The sequence below is a fragment of the Sphaerodactylus townsendi genome, linkage group LG06 (genome assembly GCF_021028975.2).
Source record: "Sphaerodactylus townsendi isolate TG3544 linkage group LG06, MPM_Stown_v2.3, whole genome shotgun sequence".
In the NCBI taxonomy this organism is placed as follows: domain Eukaryota; kingdom Metazoa; phylum Chordata; class Lepidosauria; order Squamata; family Sphaerodactylidae; genus Sphaerodactylus; species Sphaerodactylus townsendi.
Genome location: NC_059430.1, coordinates 127,294,800 through 127,320,346, shown reverse-complemented (window position 1 = coordinate 127,320,346; position 25,547 = coordinate 127,294,800). Strand labels below are relative to the sequence as shown.

General features: G+C 47.8%; 1 protein-coding gene across 1 annotated transcript in view; it reads right to left on the bottom strand.

Annotated features, from left to right (window-relative positions):
* The window catches only part of BCKDHA (branched chain keto acid dehydrogenase E1 subunit alpha), a 26,918-nt gene continuing 1,371 nt past the window's right edge, over positions 1–25,547 (bottom strand). Inside the window, exons 2-9 of the mRNA XM_048502345.1 lie at positions 17,939–18,118; positions 17,721–17,807; positions 16,298–16,406; positions 11,664–11,825; positions 6,026–6,232; positions 4,155–4,296; positions 3,222–3,397; positions 1–407 (exon numbers count right to left, since the gene is read on the bottom strand). Of these exons, the coding sequence (XP_048358302.1) occupies positions 382–407; positions 3,222–3,397; positions 4,155–4,296; positions 6,026–6,232; positions 11,664–11,825; positions 16,298–16,406; positions 17,721–17,807; positions 17,939–18,118 (1,089 nt within the window). The 3' untranslated portion in view covers positions 1–381. The remainder of the gene's footprint in view (positions 408–3,221; positions 3,398–4,154; positions 4,297–6,025; positions 6,233–11,663; positions 11,826–16,297; positions 16,407–17,720; positions 17,808–17,938; positions 18,119–25,547) is intronic.

The following is a 25,547-nucleotide window of genomic DNA, read 5'->3' as shown; positions in this document are numbered from 1 at the left end:
AAGACTCACCCCCAATCCCAGGTTTCTGTCCCCCAGCAGAGATCCCAGACATCAGTATTCCAAACAGGGCTGAATAGCTTTTTTCCTCCTACATTCTCCTCCTCCTCCAGGAACGAGGACAAGGTTTCGCAGATGTGATGGAGTCGTCGTTTCCTACTCAAGTACCAGTTTTTGACCCAGACTCCTGTCTTGGGTCCCAGTTACTCAGTGATGCAGGAGCAGAGGTGGGAGGCTCACTTCATCAAAACTGTCCCAAAGGATAATGTTCACCGTATTGCTTGAGGTGACGCTCCAGGGATTCTTGCTGCTTCTGGATATGCCAGGGCATTTCGCAGTAAACGTCTGAGAAGAGGTGGTGAGGGCTGGGCTTCAATTTAAACTCTAAAACTCCTCCTCAAAGGCTTCCCATGTCTTGGAGAAAAAAAAAGGGCAGAATGAAAATGAAGTCGGTTTTGGGAGAATCCCCACTTGACAGAGATTCCAGTCATGAAAGCCTGGAGGTGCAGTACTTTTTTTTTAAAGAAGAGAAGAAAGAAAGGGTTTTGCGGTATATCCCCTTTCTCTCCTGTGGAGACTCCAAAGGGAGCTTACAATCTGCCTGGGTTCCCCCCCCCTCCCAACAAACACCCCGTGGAGGTAGGTGGTGGGGCTGTGGAGAGAGCTCGAGAAGCTGTGACTAGCTCCAAGGTCACCCACACCTGGCATGTGGGGAGTGCACAGGCTAATCTAAATTCCCAGAGAAGCCTCCACAGCTCAGGTGCCAGAGCAGGAATCGGCAGTTCCTCTTCCAGATTAGAGTACATCTGCTCTTAACCACTGCACCACTGCTGCTCTTAAGACCTATCTGTCCAGTTTAGAACATGGCCTTGTAAAAGCCAATGCTCATAAAATACAGTGCTATTATTATTATTATTTATTAAATTTGATAAACCACCCACCCTCGATGGGCTCTGGGCGGTGTACAGCAAAATCAGAACTAAAACAATGTGCACAATAAATGAAGAAGAAGAGTTTTGAAGAGTTTGGATTTATATCCCCCCTTTCTCTCCTACAGGAGGCCTTACGAGGCTTACATAATCTCTTGTACACTCCCTCCTGACAACAAACCCCTGTGAGGTAGGTGGGGCTGGTGAGAATTCGGGAAACTCCACGGCTGTGACTAGCCCAAGATCACCTAGGCTGAAGTGTTGGGAGTGTACAAGCTAATCTGAATTCCCCAGATAAGCCTCCACAGCTCAGGGGGCAGAGCTGGGAATCAAACCCGGTTCCTCCAGATTAGATACACGAGCTCTTAACCTCCTACGCCACTGCTGCTCCTTTAAAAAAAGGGCTGTCAGACTGTGTGAAGGACAAAGAGTACAAACCCATGTTTGTCAAGAAACTGAGTTCCCCTATGCAAGTTTCTTGTTCTCTTAAACATTGGTTCAGGGTTCAGGCCTACAACAGAAAAGTAAAGTGGGAAATGACTTGTTGCCCGGGATTCAGCAAAGCCATAACCTTTTGCGATGGAAATAAGAAGCAGATGGTGGCTGGAGGAAGTGACCACCCTGACTTTCCTAAAGTCTCCAAGGTCAATAAAAGCAAAGCCACGTTGCAATTCATTAGCAGGTGTATTGTCTAAGGCTTTCAAGGCTGGAATCAATGGGGTGTTGTGTGGTTTCCGGGCTGTATGGCCATGTTCTAGCAGCATTTCCGGGCTGTATGGCCATGTTCTAGCAGCATTCTCTCCTGATGTTTCACCTGCATGTGTGGCTGGCAGATCCTCTGAAGATGCCAGCCACAGATGCAGGCGAAACGTCAGGAGAAAAAACTCACTATGAACATGGCTGTAACCCTCCCAACAACTATTGACCTAACAATCCCAATTAGCAAATGATTTTACAAGCCTTGTCATAGCCTGCAGATAAATCTCTCTCTCTCTCTGTATATATATATATATAAAATACAAAGCAAATAATTTTTGAGCAGAAGATTTTGAATTATTTGCTTTATATTCTTTCTTTATAGAACTGATAAAACTGTTCATAAGTTTGGCAGATAGCCCGAGTTATGTTGTCTTAATTATTTGTACTTACGGATCTCCTGCATTTTACTTGACTACTTATACTAACATCAGATTCAGATATATTTATACCATTCAGATATTCTCAGTGTGAACATGTCATTTGTTACTTGGTATTGTTTCATACTTTGCTTGTTATTGTACGGACTGTATAAGAAACATCTGTACTTGGGAAAGTAACCTCTTTTGAGTTATTAAACTTAGGGTCAGTGGGATAAATTGTGGAAGGCGTGTCTCTTGACCGTTTGCTGCGAAGTCCATGTGTGGAACAAATGAGTCTGAATTGCTTTGTGTACTTGATGTACCCAGTAGAGAAGAAGAATTTGGATTTATACCCCGCCTTTCTGTCCTGTAAGGAGTCTCAAAGCAGCTTACAAACTCCTTTCCCTTCCTCTCCCCACAACAGACACCTTGTGAGGCAGGTGGGACTGAGAGAGTTTGGACATAACTGTGACTGGCCCAAAGTCACCCAGCAAGCTTCATGTGTAGCAGCAGGGAAACAAATCCAGTTCACCAGATAAGACTCTAACACTCATGTGGAGGAGTGGGGAATCGAACTCAGTTCTCCAGATGACAATCCGCCACTCCTAACCACTTTCTGTACACCAGACTGGCTCCATAACAACCCTTTGCAAAAGCATATCTGAGCAAAAGGGGAATGTAACTCTATCTTTGACTCTGTGAGAGCAATGAAGGAGTTAGAATACCCAGAGTCTCCCATTGAACTGAAGAGAAGCCTGGTTTGTGCAAAATGAGGGGGTGGAATAGACTGTGCTGTTTCAGACTTGTGGGTGCAGCATTCCACTCTTGAACGTGCCTCCAAGTTTCAAACAAACAACTCCCTCGCAGAGAGAAATCTAGCAAAGCAGGGGAAAAGGTTTACTGCCTTGACCTTTAACACAGGAAAGCTCTGCACAATGCGATTCTCCACAATCCCAACGTTACTACACTCCACTCTATTCTACCGCCTTACCATGCACCTGTGAGAACCAGGCTTTTCGTTGGACCAGAAAATTGTATGGGCTTTTCTCCTGCAACCAAACTTCGCATGGAGAAAGCCAGGACAGTTGGCATAATTCGGGGAGGATGCATATCTTTTTCTCCTGATTTGTCTACGTAAGCCAAGTAGATTCAGAAATGGGTGCCCCCTTCAAACCACTCACCCTCTTGCGGGATTTCTTGCGCCAGATTTTCTCTTGCTCCTCATCCCACCATCCTCGGCCTACCATATAGTGACGGAGCCGAGAGATGGGGTGATCTTGCTTGTCCCAATAGTTGACCTCGTCCACCGAACGGTAGGCTGAGCTGTCATCGCTTGTGCTGTGGTGTCCGATCCTGAGAGGACAAGGAGCAGCCAATCTGTCAGGAAAACTTCTTAGCCCTGCCCCTTCCGCCCCTAAACTCCTTAGCCACGCCCCCTCCACTCTAGGCCACCACCTACCAGAAGAAGAAGAGTTGGATTTATACCTCCCCTTTCATGTGTTCATGTGATGCAAATCAATTAGAAACATTAACTCACCAATTATTCCATTGTCCTAAATTGGCAAGTATTAGAGTCAAATACTCTAGGTTGCTTTCTATGATACCTAGCGAGCTGGACGAACTAAGCAGACTATTGTTCGTATTAAATAATTCTGATGCTACATTCTGTGAAATGGCTGCGAACTTTCTGCTGGAAATATCCCATAAGCAACAGTGTGTATGAATCAACTTCATTTGTTATATGTTGCAAGCTTGTATTTTGATGCGATTTAGATGTGATTTTATACTGTTTATGCCAAATAAAGGCTAAATGAAATGAAAAATATCTCCCCTTTCTCTCCTGTAAGGAGACTCTAAAGGGCTTACAAACTCCTTCCCCTTCCCCACTCACAACAAACACCCTGTGAGGTAGGTGGGGCTGGGAGAGTTCTGAGAGAACTGTGACTAGCCCAAGGTGTGTTGGAGTGCACAAGCTAATCTAGTTCACCAGATAAGCCTCCACAGCTCAAGCAGCAGAGCAGGGAATCAAACTCGGTTCCTCCAGATTCGAGTGCACCTGCTCTTAACCACTATGCCACTACTGCCACCCAGTGTATGCCTCCAAACCTACCTGTAGGTCATGGCCTCGATGAGAAATGGCTGGTTCTCGGCGACCGCACGGCGCCGGGCTTCCTTGGTAGCATTGTACACTGCAAAAACATCATTGCCGTCTACCCGGATCGAGTGGATGCCGTAACCTGGACCCCGGGCGGCTGGGGATGAGAGGGATTGTTAGGCAAACTTGCAATATGTATTCCAATGTGTGAAGAAAGTGTATATATTCCTTTAAATGTACGTAGAGATCATTTATCTTGTATATTGGGTCTTTCATGAGGCAACCATTTGGTTTTGCTCAGTAGTTTACAATGCAATCATTTGCCATCACGAAACTTGTAAACTGTGTTTGGGTTTAGTTTAGGTAGTCTTATTCTTTTGATAATGGAACTGGCTTTTACGAGGCCACGTTCTAAACTGGACAGATAGGTCTTAAGAGCAGCAGTGGCGCAGCGGTTAAGAGCAGATGTACTCTGATCTGGAGGAACTGGGTTTGATTCCCCGCTCTGCCGCCTGAGCTGCGGAGGCTTATCTGGGGAATTCAGACTAGCCTGTACTCACGTGGGTGGATCCCACCCAACACATGCAAATCAATCTTGATAAGTGCACCCTTAACACTTTTAACCAATGCAAATGGACATTCCCTAGGTATATATACTCCACTTGCTTTACTACCATCAGATCCTCTGAAGATGCCGGCCACAGATGCAGGCGAAACCTCAGGAGAAAATGCTACTGGAACACGGCCATGCAGCCCAGAAACCAAACAACAGCCCAGTCATTCCGGCCGTGAAAGCCTTCGACATTACAATGCAAGTTACTGTTTGGTTGACCCTTAGAGTACTGACCCTCAATTATTTTTGAGCTGTGGTGTGACAACAGGTAAGGCTTGTGTGGAGGGAAGATCGGACCAAGGCAAATTCCCTTGGTTGACAGTTTCAGCAAATGGTGGTGTTGGTCTTCCATAGAAGAGCTCGACTCGAGTCCAGGAGCACCTGACAGACCACCAAGATTTCCAGAATGTGAGCTTCCGAGAGTCAGATCTTCCCCTCAACAGACATCCAATGAAAGGAGCTTTTGCTCTCGAAAGTTTAAATCTGAACATCTTGGTTTCCCAGGTGCAACTGGATTTGAATCTAACTCTCCCCAAGTTGAGCCATGCACCCCTAGTTCCCTCTATCCACCTCCAGCTGCGTAAACGTGAATGAAACGCAATGCATTCCCGTGTCTGCAGAGGCATACCGACCTAGGGGCATGGGGATGCCCCATGCCCCCGTGAGCACGCCTTTCAGTCATGTGAGGCGGGGAGGAGCCCCCATGTGGCCAGGACAGATAGCCTGCACCCGGCGCCCCTCCCGGCATCCTGCGGAGTGGAGCTTCTGGGGGGGGGGGGGGGGGGGGGGGCGGTCTCCAGAGATCGTGGGGAGCTTTGCTCCGCCCCTGCCCCTCCCCCCAAGCCCCACTCCTGCCCTCAACTACCGCCCCCCATCCCCAAGACCCACCCCCAAGCCCATCCCCTGGCTCCCTGTAACCCAGCTGCTTCATTCCCCAGAGCCTGCTCTCCCCTGCAACGTGCTTTTAAAAACACTGAGGGCAGTGGGCGGGGCTTGGGGCATGACCCTGCCCCAAGCCCCGCCCTTCGTGCTTTTAAAAGCACGGGCGCCATTTTCCCTCTGCACACCTCTGCATCTCTGTACAAGCTTATCCAGGTCCCAACATCTTTCCATCTCTTGCCCAACTACCAAAGCAACTGAGTGTTCAAACGGGGGGGTCCCCGTCCCATTAAAGGCGCCCCCCAACCCACTCCACAGTTCTGTGGAATCTTGCACCCCCTTTGCTTAGCCGACCCATAACCCCCCTCTCCATTCCCAGGGCTCCCTCCCTTACCAATCCCGTCGCCTCGATACTGCTCCGACGTTGGAGTGGAGATGGCGTAGCCGTTGTTGCGGCAGAAGAAGATGATGGGGCACTCGAGGGTGGCGGCGAAGTTGAAGCCGGCGTGGGCGTCGCCCTCGCTGGCTGCGCCCTCCCCGAAGTAGCAGATCACGATCCGGTTGGTGTTCTCCCTCTTGATGGCGTAGGCGGAACCCACGGCTGCGGAGGCAGGGGGGAGGGAAGGCAGAGGGAATGAAAGCAGGGGTGGGAAGGGGCGAAGTTCAGCAAAATCGAAAACGGAACTCACGTTAAAGCGCACTCACGATTTATTGTCGTTGCAGCAAATATTTTATTGGCAAAGGATCGGCAGTTCAGATCTGGATAGCCGGAAGTCCAAATCGGCTCACCCAAAGCTGGGTCTCCGTGGCAAAGCTGACGGGCGTGTTCTGGGGTTAATCTGAGGCCCCGTCAACACGGGCCCCTATGTTAAAATCCTGCCCCTTTAAATTTTTCTTGCAGGGTTTCAGGGGAGAATTCTGGTGGTCTGCGACAGAAGAGCTAAGTCCCAGTCCAACAAGATTTTCAGGCTATAAACTTTTGAGACCCTTTCTCAGATACCAGCCGGAAGGGAGATCTCTGAGTTCTGAGAGTCAATGGGGTGTTGTGGCTAAGAGCAGATGGACTCTAATCCAGGGCACCGGGTTTGATTCCCCACTCCTCCACATGACCAGCCTAATCTGGCGAACTGGATTTGTTTCCTTGCTCCTCCACATGATGTCTGCTGGGTGACCTTGGGCCAGTCACAGTTCTCTGAGAACTCTCTCAGCCACAACTATCTGATAAAGTGGCATAGTCGCTAAGAGCAGTGGCTAAGAGCAGGTGCACTCTGATCTAGAGGAACCGGGCTTGATTCCCAGCTCTGCCACCTGAGCTGTGGAGGCTTATCTGGGGAATTCAGATTAGCCTGTACACTCCCACACATGCCAGCTGGGTGACCTTGGGCTAGTCACAGCTCTACAGAGCTCTCTCAGCCCCACTCACCTCACAGGGTGTTTGTTGTGAGGGGGGAAGGGCAAGGAGATTGTAAGCCCCTTTGAGTCTCCTGCAGGAGAGAAAGCGGGGATATAAATCCAAACTCTTCTTCTTCTATTGTGGGGAGAGGAAGGGAAAGGAGTTTGTAAGTTGCGTTGAGACTTTATATAGTAGAGAAAAGTGGGGTATAAAAATCTGTTCTTCCTCTTATATCCCACTTATATCTCTTATATGGGGTATAAAGACTCAGAAATCTTTGGTCTGACTGATGAAGGGATTTCTTTTCCTCTAGCTTAAGCCCTGAAAATCTTGCGGGTCACTGAAGTGCTCCTGGACTTGAATTTAGCTGTTCCTTGAGAGTGGGGCTCTGGCATCCATCTTGGAATATATGAATTCAGTCGGACCCCAGAACTTTTGGGGTGTGGGTGGGATCCTATTATTAGAACCAGCTGTTCCTTACTGGAGAGCCTCCGTGCTGTCTTCTTGCTCGGCCAGGGGTCTGCAACCATGCTGGCAGGGGCTGATGGGAATTGTAGTCCATGAACATCTGGACAGCCACAGGTCGCAGACCCCAGTGCTAGGGCATCTCCAATGCTCGGCATGAACTTTGGACAGAACAAATGTTTGGAGGTTGTTTTTACGACTTCCTTGTGTGCAACCTTCTTGTAAGGAATGCAGGCTTGCGTGTGCGCAGGTGACCTAGAAGGAACACCCGACCGAGGAATCCTTCCCTAAATTTGCTGTTGTTCATGAAAATGTAGCTCAAGATGGAATGGGATTTGGCCTGGATCCCGGCTAGGAGCATGCAAGACAGAGAGTCAGCGGATGGGGTGTTCCTCTACGTGGCTAATACAGGAGAGACGTGGGCAACCAATTTGGGACTGCAGGCTGATACGGGAGAGACGTGGGTGACTTGAGTTGGGACTGTGGGTGGGATTGGCCTTAGGATAAGAAGACTAATAGATGCAGGAACAACGTGGGGGAAAAAATAAAGGGTTTTGGGTTGAGACCAAGAGCTTACCGAAAAATTCCATTTCAGTCCATGGGCAGACAGCTTCACAAAAGATATATACCAAGAGATGTTCCCCTGACCCCCTCAACATTAGGAAAATATATCCATGAGCTTTTTGACAGACACCACCCCAGAACAATCTTATACCAAAAAAAAAGAGGAGTCCAGAACACCTTAAGCACCAATCATTTTTTGTTAGTTTCAGAGAGAAGCTGTGTCGATCTGTAGTAGATCAGCTAGATTTAAGGCCCGTAGTATCTTTGGAGAAGGACAGTTTGGATCTATACCCTGCCTTTCTCCCCTGTAAGGAGACTCGGAGGGGTTTACAAAGTCCTTTCCCTTCTTCTCCCAACAGACACCTTGTCAGGTAGGTGGGGCTGAGAGAATTCTGAGAGAACTGTGACTAGCCCAAAATCACCCAGCAGGCTTTATGTGGAAGAGTGGGGGGAAAAATCCAGTTCACCAGATAAGAATCTGCCGCTCTTAACCACTACACCACGCTGGCTTACTGACCAACAAAATATTTGGGGTATGATCTTCCAAGAGTCAAATCTCCCTTGACTTTCCAAAGCTCTTACCTTGGAAATCCTGTGGGTCTCAGGAATTAACCAGCTGAGAGCCGGTATAGCTGACTAGAGCAGGTGCATAATCTGGAGTAACGGGTTTGATTCCCAGCTCTGCCACTTGAGCTGGCGGAGGCATCTAGTGAACCGTTAAGCATTTACTCAATACATGCCAGCTGGGTGACCTTGGGCTAGTCACAGTTCTGTCAGAACTCTCTCAACCCCACCTACGTCTCAGGGTGTTTGTTGTGGGGCGGGGGAAGGGAAAGGAGTTTGTAAGCCCCTTTGAGTCTCCTCACAGAAGAGAAAGGGGGGATATAAACCCAACTCTTCTTCTTCTTCCTGAACTTGAATCTAGCAATTTATTTGTTAGTCTTTAAAACCTCACAGGGTCTTTGGGGTTTTATTGTTGGCAGCAGAGAAACACAGATCCTCCATTGACCATGTCACCACGAACCTCCATGCATTTATCATTTGAATGCTAGAAAAGATGTTTCGAGGCTTCTCTGCCCAGTCACGGTTACTGGTGAAGTATATTTAGTAGCCCAGTAGTCTGAATTGGGTCCCAAAGAACAGAAAAGAACTAAGTAGGTCACTGACGTGCTCACTGTGCCATCGGCATGAGCAAATATCCTGGTGTCAGGGAACGTCTCAGCTGCCCTTCATTTCTGCCGGGCGATCTATCCCATGCCACACAAAAGGCTACACGATGTAACTGATTAAAAATTGCTTGCGAAGGTGGAATCAACAGGTTCTCACAGGTTCGAGGTAGTTTTAATTATTTGTGCGGGGTTAATGATTTGTGTGTGCCGAGGAGGGGTTACTGAGCCAGTGATTTTGCCCGCGTGATTTTTTGCCTTGAATTCGCCCCTCCTCTCCAGCAGTAAGCTGGCGCAGAACTTGAAGCAGTCTAGCAGGAGGTGCGCGGTGGCGTGGCAGCCTGCGTGCATTGTTTTCTCCGCCCAAGGACGAGAAGCATGGCGGCTGCGTCCTTGCCACAGCCTCCGCCCAGAATGCCGCCCGGAATGCCCGGTACGCTTGCGCCCTGTCATGCCCGCCCGGCCCATTGGCTCATACAGTTGAATCCATACACCATGAGGAACCTGTTACTAAAATTTTGGATCCACCACTGCCCTTTCCCTGGTGCGTGCTTTTCTTAGCACTTTTCATAATTGGCCAGTGCTTTCTGAAAGTGGGCTGGTCAGGGGGGGCTTTCCCCAGCAATGTTTCTGATTGGCCAGTGGAAATTTGATTGGCTGTGCAGATTTTTTAAAACTGCCACCACAGCACAAGGGTCTTCCCTGTGTGTCTGAAGGTAACTGTGGCAGCCATTTTGTAGCCAGCTCCACCCCCTGAGGCAGTCATTTTACAGCAGCCATTTGGTGGCTGTGCCCATCACGCTGTGTCAGAATTTAAACCTGCAGGCTTTAAAAGGTTGGGGATACCTGATTGATTGTGATTTGTACTTCCTAAAAGGTTGTATAACAATTACTCAAGTGTGGCAGGTAGAGAGTTTTTTGTAAACTGAATGAAAAAAAGTGGTTTGTTTGTAGCCACAGGCTAAGACTGAGCTATATGAACATAGGAACATAAGAAAGAGCCTGCTGGATCAGACCAGAGTCCATCTAGTCCAGGGGTAGGGAACCTGCGGCTCTCCAGATGTTCAGGAACTACAATTCCCATCAGCCTCTGTCAGCATGGCCAATTGGCCATGCTGGTAGGGGCTGATGGGAATTGTAGTTCCTGAACATCTGGAGAGCCGCAGGTTCCCTACCCCTGATCTAGTCCAGCCCTCTGCTACTCGCAGTGGCCCACCAGGTTCCTTTGGGAGCTCACCTGCAGGAGGTGAAAGCAATGGCCTTCTGCTGCTGCTCCCGAGCACCTGGTCTGCTAAGGCATTTGCAATCTCAGATCAAGGAGGATCCAGATTGGTAGCCATAGATTGACTTCTCCTCCATAAATCTGTCCAAGCCCTTTTTAAAGCTATCCAGATTAGTGGCCATCACCACCTCCTGTGGCAGCATTTTCCAAACACCAATCAGGCGTTGTGTGAAGAAGTGTTTCCTTTTATTAGTCCTAATTCTACCCCCCAGCATTTTCAATGAATGCCCCCTGGTTCTAGTATTGTGAGAAAGAGAGAAAAATTTCTCTGTCGACATTTTCTACCCCATGCATAATTTTATAGACTTCAATCATATCCCACCTCAGACGTCTCCTCTCCAAACTATGCATGCTGGCATGCATATATGGCAGTGGTGGCGAACCTATGGCACGGGTGCCAGAGGTGGCACTCAGAGCCCTCTCTGTGGGCACGGGCAAACAGAGTGCCCCCCCCCCCCCAACATCTAGGCTGGCCTGGGCCGCTGGGCTCGATTATTAGCATTAAACCTAAGACCTAGTTTTGGGGAAGCAGTGTAGGTATCCCTGTTAAGCGCTGTTAAACCCCACTGATTTTCATGCGAAGAACTAAAGCGCAATCCTTTACCTGGGAGTAAGCTCGGTTGCTGGCAATGGGGCTTGCTTCTGAGTAAACCCTCCCAGGGCCGTGATACACCCGTTGGAAGAGTTGCACAGTTGCTTCAAAGCAAAGCCACCGATTACCACCAAGCTTACTCCCAAGTAACGCACACCTCGGAGCCAGCCATTTTTTCTAAACTAAAGCCTCAGTATTCTGGTTAAATTGCCGTGTTGGCACTTTGCGATAAATAAGTGGGTTTTGGGTTGCAATTTGGGCACTCGGTCTCGAACAGGTTCGCCATCACTGATATATGGGCACCTAAAAATGCTTAAGGGCTATTAACTGCTGTGGACTTATTTATGAATGAATGAATGAATGATATGTCCAGCTATCTCTTTAGTGAAGGACAGTGATAATGCATTAATGAGCACTAAGAGGCTCCCAAGCCTCTGGGAAGCCAGGTTAGCAGTGGGTCTCTCTTGCCCGAAACCCAAGCGGACTTTGTGCATCCCAACCTAAAATAAGACCTGCCACTTAGGCCAGGGCCAGCTGTATCCCTCCCCAGAAGAAATCGCTTGCTCTCACCTTGTGGGATCTGCGTAGCCAGCGGGGACGAGATGGTGACAAAGTGCAGGTCTTTGCAGCCGTAATGGACAGGCATCTGACGGCCTTTCCCGGGGTCGCTGGCGTTCCCATAGCACTGAGCCATGAACAAATCCAGGGGGTATCCCCTGTGCATCAGGACGCCTGGAGAGGAGGGGGAAGAGACACAGGATTTGTTAGGAGAGAGCCGTGAGGGGCATTTTATGCTGAGACCAGAGGTGGGATCCAGCAGGTTCTCACAGGTTCCCGAGAGTAGGTTACTAATTATTTGTGTGTGCTGAGAGGGGGTTACTAATTGGTGATTTTGCCACGTGATTTTTGCCTTAGTTACGCCCCTCCTCTCAGCAGTAGCGTGCAGAGCTTGAAGCAGTCTAGCAGGAGGTGCACCGGCGTGCGTGGCAGCCTGCGCCTGCGTGCATTCGTTTCCCACCCAAGGACGGGCGCAGCGGCTGCGTCCTTGCCACAGCTCCGCCCAGGAATGCCCCGCCCCCGGAATGAACGGCCACGCTCCCGTCGTGCCCCGTCCAGCCCCATTGGCGCTACGCCACAGTTTGAATCCCACCACCATGGGAACCTGTTACTAAAATTTTTGGATCCCACCACTGGCTGAGACTGTTCAAGAGTTCAGGAATACAGTTATTTCCAATGGTGGTTCTTGCATAGACAATACGTAGGTATACACAACGAATGACGGTGCAACGACCCAATATTTAAAGAGAAAGCAACGCCTACTGCAATGCAATATATATTGGTGTAATTCAATTACAAACCAAGGGCAATAGACAATAGACATGCTCATAAAATATAGCGCTCTTATCTTATACACAACATAAACACCCCATAAGTATACAATTATAGAGTCCTAGAAAAATGCAGAATTAACCAATATGAATGTCTTTGGGGTGCCCAATCAGGTGTCCACCATGAAGGCAATGGATCAGTGCAATATCAAAGTCCTTATTTGTGCGATCGTCCTCACTACTGTATTCTTATGCACTCACGGAGATACCATTCTTATTATTTGTGCGATGTTTCTCACTACTTGGTTCTCATACGATGAACGAAGATGATATTGTTTTATGAAGGAAGATGATATTTCTGAATGAAGATAATGAACGGGATACGCGATTTTTCACCGTTTTCAAACTCCGTCTTCATCAGATATTGAAGCTTTTATCCTTTAAATATGCCTCTCATACGGGGTATTCACTCAAGGTGAAACAGTCACACCCTTAATATCCCCCTCTGGGCTTATTCTGATCGCATCGTGTTGTTTTCTCTTTAAATCTTACATAGACAAGCCATAGATCAGACCAACACACCATTTATTTATTTCTCTGCACACTTATTTCCCACCCGTCGACAAAGTGCCTGGGCTGGGTTCAATTTCAGGGGTTCTAAGGACAACTTCCAAGATGCAAAGCTTAAATGGCAAAATAACCAAGTATTTTAGGAGCATCTGCTGTGCTTGTTTTTCTCAAATATGTCCCACAAGAACTAGCCGTGTTATATACGTTCTACAAAACTAGCAGCAATGTCGGCAGCTCGTTGGCCCCCTCCCTGCTTTTGATTAAACTAATGGGATTTGGATCTCTTGGCCTGTCTTCGGCCCATCACAATGTTAATCGTTCAGGGTGTAATGACTGGCCAGAGATCTGGTCCTCCAGAGGGTAGATGGGAGTATTCGACCGACCGACCGACCGACCGACCGACCGACCGACCGACCGACCGACCGAGCGAGCGAGCGAGCGAGCGAGCTACTATCTCTCTCTCTCTCTCTCTCTCTCTCTCTCTCTCTATCTAATCTATCTATCTATCTATCTATGGCATTTGTATACCGCCCTCCCCCAAAGGGCTCAGGGCGGTGGTAGGAAATGAAAGGAGGCCATCCGGGAAACATGGATGCCGGGGCATGGCTATCATGTGCTGCCACCTAGTGGCAGACCAGTTTCATAGAATCATAGAGTTGGATGAGACCCCAAGGGCCATCCAGTCCAACCCCCTGCCATGCAGGAACACACAATCAAAGCACTCCCGACATACGTTCATCCAGCCTCTACTTAAAAATCTACAAAGGAGACTCCACCACTCTTGGAGGCAGTGAATTTCACTGTCGAACAGCCCTGACAGTCAGAAAGTTCTTCCTAATGTTTAGGTGGAATCTCTTTTCCTGCACCTAGAATCCATTACTCCGGGTCCTAGTCTCTGAGGCAGCAGAAAAGAAGCTTGCTCCCTCTTCGACATGGCATCCCTTCAAATATTTAAACATGGCTATCATGTCCCCACTCAACCTTCGCTTCTCCAGACGAAACATCCCCAGCTCCCTAAGCCTCTCTTCATAGTGCATGGATTTCAGACCTTTTACCATTTTGATTGCCCTCTGGTCTCATTCCAGCTTGTCAATATCCTTCTTAAACTGCAGTGCCCAGAACTGAACACAGTACTCTAGGTGAGATCTGCCAATGCAGAACAGAGTGATACAATTGCTTTCCTCAATCTAGACACTATATTCTTATTGATGCATCCCAGAATCGCATTGGCTTTCTTGGCCGCCGCATCACACTGCTGACTCATATTTAGTTTATGGTCTACTAAGACTCCCAGATCTCTTTCACATGTAGTGTTGTCAAACCAGGTGTCACCCATCCTATATCTGTGCCTTTCATTTTTTTCTGCCTATGTGTAGAATCTTACATTTATCTCTGTTTCCATTGCCAGAGCTCGGCCTAGGAGAATAAGTTTTTTTTTTACAGAGGTCTCCACCATACAGTTAGTGACGACATATGTAACTATTTTTTAAAAACTGCAAAAGTTTCAAAATGCAGCGGGCTTTCAACGTGTGCATGCAAACCCGCCCCCCCATTTCCCGATGCAAACCATAGAGAAGAGTTTGGATTTATATCCCCCCTTTCTCTCCTGCAGGAGACTCAAAGGGGCTTACAATCTCCTTGCCCTTCCCCCCTCACAACAAACACCCTGTGAGGTAGGTGGGGCTGAGAGAGCTCCGAGAAGCTGTGACTAGCCCAAGGTCACCCAGCTGGCGTGTGTGGGAGTGTACAGGCTAATCTGAATTCCCCAGATAAGCCTCCACAGCTCAGGCGCAGAGCTGGGAATCAAACCCGGTTCCTCCAGATTAGATACACAAGCTCTTAACCTCCTACGCCACTGCTGCTCCATGCACCCCGTGTGTGTTTATGTGTGTGTGTTAAGTGCTTCCGACCTATGGACACCCAATGAATGAACTCCAAAACATCCTGTTGTTATCAGCCTTGTTCAGGTCTTGCAAACTGAGACCGCATCTTCCTTTCCATCCATCCATCCATCCATCCATCCATCCATCCATCCATCCATCCATCCATCCATCCATCCATCCATCCATCCATCCATCCATCCATCCATCCATCCATCCATCCATCATCCATCCATCCATCCATCCATCCATCCATCCATCCATCCATCCATCCATCCATCCATCTACCCATCCATCCATCCATCCATCCATCCATCCATCCATCCATCCATCCATCCATCCATCCATCCATCCATCCATCCATCCATCCATCCATCCATCCATCCATCCATCCATCCATCCATCCATCCATCCATCCATCCATCCATCCATCTCATGTTGGGTGCTTTTTTCCTGCTGCCTACAACTTTTCCTAGCATTGTCTTTTCCAGAGACTCCTTCCTCCTTGTAATGTGATCAAAGTACAATAGTTTAGTAATTTTAGATCCAGGGAGACACACCCTATAGAACAGTGGTTTTCAACCTTCCTAATGCCACGACCCTTTAAAACAGTTCCTCATGTTGTGGTGACCCCCAACCCTAACATTTATCCATTTTACAGATGGAGAACACTGATGCAGAGAGTCTTAGGCGACCCCTGTGAAAGGGTCGTTCGACCCCCAAAGGGGTTGCGACCCCCAGGTTGAGAACCACTGCTATAGAAGAAGAGAGAGTTTGGGATTTATACCCGCTTTTCTTGAATGTAAGGAGTCTCAAAGTGGCTTACAAACTCCTTTTCCCTTCCTTTCTCCACAACAGACACCTTGTGAGGTAGGTGAAGCTGAGAGATTTTGAAGAGAACTGTGACTAGCCCAAAGTCACCCAGCAGGCTTCATGTGTAGGAGCGGAGAAACAAATCCAGTTCACCAGAGAAGAGTCCGCCACTCATGTGGAGGAGAGGGGAATCAAACCCGGCCTTCCAGATTAGAGTCCAGCTCCTAACCACTACACCACACTAGCTATAGTTTCCTCCATGAGAGAATGTATACATACATTTGTATGCTCCCCGACAACAGCAGAGAGCAGCTGGAACAGGGGTCTGCAACCTGCGACTCTCCAGATGTTCATGGACTACAATTCCGATCAGTCCCTGCCAGCATGGCCAATTGGCAGGGGCTGATGGGAATTGTAGTCCATGAACATCTGGAGAGCTGCAGGTTGCAGACCACTGAGCTGGAAGAGCGAGAAGCCAAAGAAAAATGGTACTGGGCGCACAAAAGAGTTTTAAACGGCTTCTCCCAGCTCCATGGGCCCGGCTTTCTCAACTTGAGAAAAACACCTGGAGAGCAGATCAGAGACACTGCACTCACCTGGACCTGTCCCTTACCTGCTTCTCGATACTGGCCAAACACCAGGTCAGTGTCATCGAGGGCCCCTGCACTGCCAATGTGCGTGCCTTCTTCCCCATAGTTCGTCATGTAGAAGGAGATTCGGCCCTATGAACGGAAGACAGAACCGACCGTCACAGATGACTGAGGGATCCGGGTTACACCCAGCAAATCAATTCTTCTCAAACTCTGGCTCCTTCCGCACATGCAGAATAATGCACTTTCAAACTGCTTTCAGTGCTCTTTGAAGCTGTGCAGAATAGCAAAATCCACTTGCAAACAGTTGTGAAAGTGGTTTGAACACGCATTATTTTGCGTGTGCGGAAGGGGCCTCTGTTATGCATTTAATCTCTAGGTTGGAACAGAAAAAAACCTCCCCTAGCTGTCCTAAAGAACTGTCCGCACTTCACTTTTTAACTTTTTCAAATGCTTTCATTAACAGCAAATAGAAACTGCCATACATAATGACAAATCTGCCAACATAGAAACTGCCAATGTAATTATAAAAATGATATTGTATAAAAATGCAGCGGGAAGATAATAATGATTTAAATAGTACGTAAGTGTATAGTTACTTTTAGTACTGTTATTTTATAGATATTTAATACAATTTGCCATTCAAAATCTTTTTTTCCTTGCACAATTCTTTCCTTACTGAGCCTAAGCAAACTAGTTCTTGTTTGGAAGAAGAGAAGAAGAAGAGTTTGGATTTATATCCCCCCTTTCTCTCCTGCAGGAGACTCAAAGGGGCTTACAATCTCCTTGCCCTTCCCCCCTCACAACAATCACCCTGTGAGGTAGGTGGGGCTGAGAGAGTTCAGAAGAACTGTGACTAGCCCAGGGGTAGGGAACCTGCGGCTCTCAAGATGTTCAGGAACTACAATTCCCATCAGCCCCTACCAGCATGGCCAATTGGTAGGTGGGGCTGAGAGGTAGGTGGGGCTGAGAGAGTTCAGAAGAACTGTGACTTGCCCAGGGGTAGGGAACCTGCGTCTCTCCAGATGTTCAGGAACTACAATTCCCATCAGCCCCTACCAGCATGGCCAATTGGTCACCCAGCTGGCGTGTGTGGGAGTGCCCAGACTAATCTGAATTCCCCAGATAAGCCTCCACAGCTCAGGCGGCAGAGCTGGGAATCAAGCCCGGTTCCTCCAGATTAGATACACGAGCTCTTAACCTCCTACGCCACTGCTGCTCCTGTTTACTATGTTTACTATTTAAACATAACGCATCAACAGCATTCTTCTCTATCAGGTGTGACGCTGTGGGACGGCGGTGGGAAGTATTGTCATTTTCCGTATCTGCAACGCGGAATTCTTCATCAGGTCTCTTATTCACGTGCACTTTGCTTTCTGAAGCGTGGCCGAAAAGGTTTGACCTGCGGCCGGCCTGTTCGAACTCGGGGTTGCCCGGTCACCTCACCTGCCTCTGGGACTCATACAAGATCCGGTCCATTGTATTGAGCAGGGTCATGCTCCGATAGAACTTCAGCACTTGCTCCTTGGGAAGCTGCGAACAGGAAAGAGGGCTACGTGAAAAACACTCCAGTGGAGACGGAAATAACAATTCCCAGTTCCCGGGCTCTGGCGGCCAGGGATATTCCCAGGTGTTCGACAGGACCGCGAGTCCCTAATTCTCACCTGGGGGTCCTCGCTGGGATTGATGATCTGCCCCTGTCGGTCCATGACCCGGTAGATGGGGATCCCTGAGATGACATTGGGCTGGATGAACTCGAGCTTTTCCACAAACTCAGCCGAGGCGCCCGGAAACTGAGGCTTTTCTTCCAGAGAGGTGAATTCTTCCTGCTGTCGAAGGGATCCCTGGCGTGGGGAGGAGGGGGAGGAAAGGACAACAAGCGATGAACGTGGCACCCCACGTCTGGCACGAGGAGCCAAGCCTGTGGGTTTTTCAAACTTCAGGTTTCCACTGCAGCGGCTGCCACAAAACGCCTTTACCTCCGGTTCCAAATGGGGGCTGTAGTACGAGAATTCAGTAACAGCTGGTAGCCACAAACGCTTGGGGACCCCATGACCCCTTTGCTGTACCCCATCACCTTTCTTTGCTGCTTCTCTAGTTCCTCCAGTTCAGATGCTACATTTCCTCATTGCATATCAGTGCCTGCAGCAGTTTCATCTATGTGAGTGTGTGTGTGTATTATACATGTGTATATACACATATATATACAGTGGTGGGTTCCAAAATTTTTAGTAACAGGTTCCCATGGTGGCGGGATTCAAACTGTGGCGTAGCGCCAATGGGGCTGGGCGGGGCATGACAGGGGCGTGGCCGGGCATTCCGGGGGCGGGGCATTGCTGGGCGGGGCTGTGGCAAGGACTTGGCAGCTGCGCCGGTCAGCAGGCGAGGGAAAGCAGATGCCTGCCTTGGTATGAGCTGCCACGCATAGCATCCAGTGCACCTCCTGCTAGACTGCTTCAAGTTCTGCGCGCTACTGCTGAGAGGAGGGGCGTAACTAAGGCAAAAATCACGTGGCAAAATCACCAATGAGTAACCCCCTCTCAGCACACACAAATAATTAGTAACCTACTCTCGGGAACCTGTGAGAACCTGCTGGATCCCACCTCTGTATATACATATACATGTATTAGTAACCCCCTCTCAGCACACACAAATAATTAGTAACCTACTCTCGGGAACCTGTGAGAACCTGCTGGATCCCACCTCTGTATATATACATATACATGTATTAGTAACCCCCTCTCGGCACACACAAATAATTAGTAACCTACTCTCGGGAACCTGTGAGAACCTGCTGGATCCCACCTCTGTATATATACATATACATGTATTAGTAACCCCCTCTCGGCACACACAAATAATTAGTAACCTACTCTCGGGAACCTGTGAGAACCTGCTGGATCCCACCTCTGTTTATACATATACATGTATATATACACACATCTGTATGTGTGTGTATAAACATCTTTATTTGTTGTAACTACATATCAGCCAAGATTGACAGAGCCATCAACACATCTACATATACCTGTGGTGGTGAACCTATGGCACTCCAGATGTTCATGGACTACAATTCCCATGCTGTCAGGGGCTGATGGGAATTGTAGCCCATGAACAACTGGAGTGCCATAGCTTCACCACCACTGACATATACCGTACACTTTACTGTTTGTAGCCAAAGGCAATTACAATAAAGGATCCCACCAATTAACATACACAAATATAGAACCATATGCAACAATAAAGCAATACATACAAGCGGTAAAACAGCCGTAAAACCTTATTGAGCCATATCAGTCGGGTGCCCGATTCCTAAACAAGTTTATACACTGTTCTGATGTAGAGATAAATTTAGAAAGCAAACAAAGACACGTCAAGGGCGATTACGGCATTAACGGAAAAACCAATTTGTCAGAGTCTGATGGTAAATTTTGACCCACAAGCCATTTTGTTATAAATTTAATGCTTGGTTCGTTTTACGTTGGGCAAGATAACAAATAGTAAACTAGGTTTTCTAGAACAGGTTCGTCATGTATGCATAGTCAGCATATGGATACACAGAAATAACAGCCAACAAACAAGACCGGTGCCATTGCTTGACAGCACAGTTGAGTAAAAGCCACTCTGCGATTTTTATTTGTAATTGATCCCAAATACAGTGGAACCTTGGTTTTCATTCCTTTTGGTTTTCATTGGTTTCAGTTTTCATCGATGTTTTCAGTGAAAAATTTGTCTCGGTTTTCATCGATTTGCAGTAAGGTGCAGGGGTTTGAGGAGAACAATCACCCGGACAAAGCTGTTGCAGGCCGTGTCTGCAACTTGTTTAATGACATCGTCTTGCCCCATTTCAGACAAATCTTAAAGAGGCGTCAGAAACAGACCTCTTTGGACCGCTTTCTGGTGCGACATTGGTCCACTGGCTCTGAAGCTGGTTCTAGTGTTGTTGTTTGTGACTGTTTTCAGGATTAAACACGATGTTGATTCACCCAAAAATGTGTTTTTGGTATGTTTTTTGGAGTGCCTAGAACGGATTCATTGGATTTACGTTGATTCCTATGGAAAACTTTGCCTCGGTTTTCATCGTTTTCAGTTTTCATTGATTCTTTTTGGACGGATTACCAACGAAAACCGAGGTTCCACTGTAGTCTGATCTCTAGTGCCCCTTTTAAGCATCTCAAACAAAGCGGAGAAGTTAGATTCCTCAATAGAATATCTATCAATCTATGCATCATTTTGGAGTACCCAGTCCTTCAGACCGACTAGAGTTCTGAGTAAGCCATCTGAGAGACAATAATAAGCTTTAATGTTGTTATAGCTTAAAGCACAGTTTGGAAAATGTGCTGCTTGAGTTAGATCTGTGTTTTATCCAGAATTTATTTGATTGATTGATTGATTGATTGATTGATTGATTGATTGATTGATTGATTGATTGACTATCCCACCTTTTCTTGGCACAAGCCGGGCTCCGAGCAGCTAACAACCTTTACATAACCATCTCAGATATAATTCCACAAAAGGTTTAAACGCAAACCTTAAAACCGCAACCCGTACGTTCCAATAGTATCGCTAAAACATTCCACTCTATGGCGCTGGTAATACGTATTAAATATATATATTTATTATGCAAGTAGTCCAGCTCTCCCCTATCAATAATCATCTAAATGATAATTAGAAAAAAGAGGGGGGGAGGGAAGGATGAATTTGGGAGGCCAGCTAGTTGGAAAACCATTGAAAACCCTAGGGCAGGTGGAACATCTCTGCCTTGCGGACCCTGAGGAACTGAGCTGGGTCCCGTAAGGCCCGACTCTCAGCCAACAGAGAGTCCCACCAAGCTAGGGTCAGAGCAGAAAATACTCTGGTACCAGGAGACTGCTTCTAGGGGAACATGATGTCCCCCGGGGGCAATATGGAGAGAGACAATCCCACAGATACAACCAGTCCCAGAAGTCTCGAGGGCTATCCGACGGGGGCCCAAGCTCTGCTTCCATATTTGCCACTGGGATCTTTTTGAAAAAGCCAAAATACATCCAGAAAAACGATTCTGGATCAATCCCAAACTGGGAATCAGTTGATGGTTCCAACCCCAAACTTCAGCGCCATAGAGTAGGTGGGGGGTATGGCTATCTTCTCTCTATATAAAAATCTAACAGTGTGTTTGTCCCTGATGGTCTCCCTCAGAAGCTGCTGGACGGATCGCCCCCAAATTTTCACAGGACGTCCCTCCCTGTTGCGGGCAGGTACTCGGACCTTCAAACCGCCGAAAGTCCATACCTGAGCCAGGTAAAATGTCTTTTTCCTGGCGCACCAGGCCATGAAGCTGCCTCTGTTTAACTGTCACCCTTAGAATGTTCGTGCAGCCTGTCTGTCTGTGGCCTGAGGGCTTAGGATGTTCGCTCAGATGGGCAGAGATGAGCAGTGGAAACAGTAAATAGGTAATACTGGTAGGTAATACGAGTGGAAGTGAAACACATACACACTTTGCCGTGTGAGACGTCAGGTGGGGTTCCCCCCCCTCACACGCAGGTAACTTTCACTCTCTGTGCCTCACCCACTGCTACCACACAATACACTCCAGCTCATCCTCACACACCTCACTCTGCCCTCCCTCACATCCAACCACCACTTACCCACTTCCTCACCCATATTCGCCACAGCTCTCTTTTACTACAAGCGAGCTGGAGTTTGCCTTTTTCTTCTAAGACAATCCGCGGGGTGGGGGCAAACCTATACTACCTGCTCCGCTTCTTTTGCACATGGCCCTTTAAGAACCCAGGGAGCTGGCCTCGATCTGAGCGCCTCACCCCCCTGCCTCTGCTGCCTGACTGGGATAGCCTGCTTGCCCCAGTTCTGCCTTACCCAAGCCAGGACTGTGCGTGTCAACCAGCCTCATGGACAGCGGGATTCGCACTCTGCACAGTTCCGTTGTGGAATGGGAAGGGTTACCTTATACTAAAAAAACAAGACAGCACCATATAACGATGTGCATTGAAAAGGGAAAGAGGGATTCCATTTGACCACCCCAAAAGGCTATGCTGGGGATCATTGGACCTGCATGGGCATCTGTGTGGGTTGCGGACTGTGATGAGAAGGACAATTGCCACAGCAACGCGTGGCCGGGCCTGCTAGTTACATATAAATAATTTAAGCACTGGGTCTACAAGAAATCTCCCCTGGGTAGAATCATAAGACGGCCCCTATCATTTTAAGAGTGGAGGCTTTTATTAGCGCTGAATGTTTTTTCCCAACTGAATGCCTCAGAGAAAGTCAGCCCTATTTAAATTAATGACGCCGCTCTATGGATTTATCACGGATGCTCCATAAGAATATTCTCTTTACAATATCCATCAAAGCAATACAACTTCCTTTCTTGGCCTATTCGCGTACACGAGGCAGCATATCAATTGTGCAGATATGCATAAAAGAGTAATGAGATTTTTTTTTGTTGTAATAAAGAGGGAGGTACGACCTCAGGGCAATTCAATCTTAATCTTAATACAATGTGGTTCAAACACAAGTGGGAAAGAAAAATAGGTAGGACACGTCCCTGCAAATTGGAATCGGTTCGGTCAAAGAGCCAGAAGGACCCCCACGCTGGTGAAAATGTTGGCGGGTAATTGCCAAATCAAAGGCCTCTGTTGCTATTTGTTTGGGCTAATTTCGCCCAAAGGCAGTCTCTATCAATTGGCATACAGTAAAATGTCAACGATAAACAGGCTGATTTCAATAGGCCGTTTCCTTGTTGAATATGTTACGGTGCAAAAGTTGGCTTGCAGGCAGTGGTGGGATCCAAAAGTTTCAGTAACAGGTTCCCATGGTGGTGGGATTCAAACTGTGGCGTAGCGCCAATGGGGCTGGGCGCTGGTAGGGAACTGACGAGGGCGTGGCGGGGCATTCGAGGGCATTGCTGAGGCCGGAGGGCTGTGTAGCAAGGATGCAGCCGCTCGCGCCGGTCATGGTAGGAAAGCGAATGCCGCATGGCGCAGGCTGCCATGCACGCCGGTGCACCTCCTGCTAGACGGCTTCAAGTTCTGCGCGCTACTGCTGAGGAGCGGAGGAGGGGCGTAACTAAGGCAAAAATCACGAGCCAAAATCACCAATTAGTAACCCCCTCTCGGCACACACAAATGATGAGTAACCTACTCTCGGGAACCTGTGAGAACCTGCTGGATCCCACCTCTGCTTGCAGGAGGTTAAGTGGGAAGATGCGGTAGGAGGCCTAGCAGGTTCGTTTTCACGTTATAAAATGATTTTTATCACTTGTAATAATAATAATGACGATGGTGGTGTTGGTGGTGATGATAATTTGCGACTACAACAATAAAGTGATTCATAAGAACATAAGAACAAGCCAGTTGGATCAGACCAAAGTCCATCTAGTCCATCTCTCTGCTACTCGCAGTGGCCCACCAGGTGCCTTGGGGAGCTCACATGTAGGATGTGAACGCAATGGCCTTCTGCGGCTGTTGCTCCCGATCACCTGGTCTGTTGAGGCATTTGCAATCTCAGATCAAGGAGGATCAAGATTGGTAGCCATAAATCGACTTCTCCTCCATAAATCTGTCCAAGCCCCTTTTAAAGCTATCCAGGTTAGTGGCCATCACCACCTCCTGCGGCAGCATATTCCAAACACCAATCACACGTTGCGTGAAGAAGTGTTTCCTTTTATTAGTCCTAATTCTTCCCTCCAGCATTTTCAATGAATGCCCCCTGGTTCTAGTATTGTGAGAAAGAGAGAAAAATTTCTCTCTGTCAACATTTTCTACCCTATGCATAATTTTGTAGACTTCAATCATATCCCCCCTCAGACGTCTCCCCTCAAACTAAAAGAGTCCCCAAAGCGGCTGCAGCCTCTCCTGCATAGGAAGGTGCTCCAGTCCCTCAATCATCCTCGTTGCCCTTCTCTGCACTTTTTCTATCTCCTCCAAATATCCTTTTTTTTGAGATCTGGCTGACCAGAGACTGGACACGAGTACTCCAAGTCGGCGGTCGCACCACTGCTTCCCATATAAGAGGCATGACAATCTTTGCAGTTTATTATCAATTCCCTTTCCTAATGATCCCCAGCATAGAGTTTGCCTTTTTTCACAGCTGCCATGCATTGAGTTGACATTCCCACGGAACTATCAACTAAGACGCCTAAATCCCTTTCCTGGTCTGTGACTGATAGCGCTGACCCCTGTAGCGTGTATGTGAAGTTTGGATTTTTTTGCCCCTATGTGCATCACTTTACATTTTGCTACATTGAACTGCATTTGCCATTTCTGGGCCCACTCACTTCTAATTTATCAAGGTCGGCTTGGAGCTCTTAGCAATCCTTTGTGGTTCTCACCACCCTACATAATTTGGTATCATCTGCAAACTTGGCCACCGCAGCTACCCACTCCTGCTTTGGGTCATTTATGAATAGGTTAAAGAGCACTGGTCCCAATCTGGATCCTTAGGGGACACCACTCCTGACATCTCTCCGGTGTGAGAACTTCCCATTTTACACCCACTCTTTGTTTCCTGTTTCTCAACCAGTTTTTTAATCCATGGGAGGACTTCCCCTCTTATTCCTTCATTGCTGAGTTTTCTCAACCAGTCTCTGGTGAGGAACTTTACTTAAAGCCTTTTGGAAATCAGAAGTGAACAATGTCCGCCGGTTCACTTTGTCCACATGCCTGTTTACACCCTCAAAGAACTCTAGTAAGTTTGTAAGACAGGATTTGCCTCTGCAAAAGCCATGCTGACTCTTTCTCAGCAGGTCTTGCTTTTCTACATGTTTTATAATTTTATCTTTAATGATAGATTCTACTAATTTACCAGGAACAGATGTCAAACTGACTGGCCTGTAATTTCCCAGGTCCCCCCTAGATCCTTTCTTAAAGATTGGTGTGACATTGGCCATCTTCCAGTCTTCAGGGATGGAGCCTGATTTCCTAACACAGTTGTTTATTTATTTATTTGCTATATTTATAATCCCCATTTTTTTCTGCTGGCCCAGGCAAGACTGGCCTTGTCAGATCTCAGGAGCTATGGCGAACCTTTGGCACTCCAGATGTTATGGACTACAATTCCCACCAGCCCCTGCCAGCATGGCCAATTGGCATTTTGAGTTTGGGAAAAGCCTGAATCCGTTTCAGAGGCGGCCTGGAAGAGTCTTTCAGAAGAAAAAGTAGATCCAGATCAAGGGGGGGAAAGTTTTAATAAACAAGAACAACGTCCTCCTTAATGTCTTCCTGAGAAGAAAAACGAGAATGTGTTTCTGCAGCCCAATAATCCCAGTAAATAAAC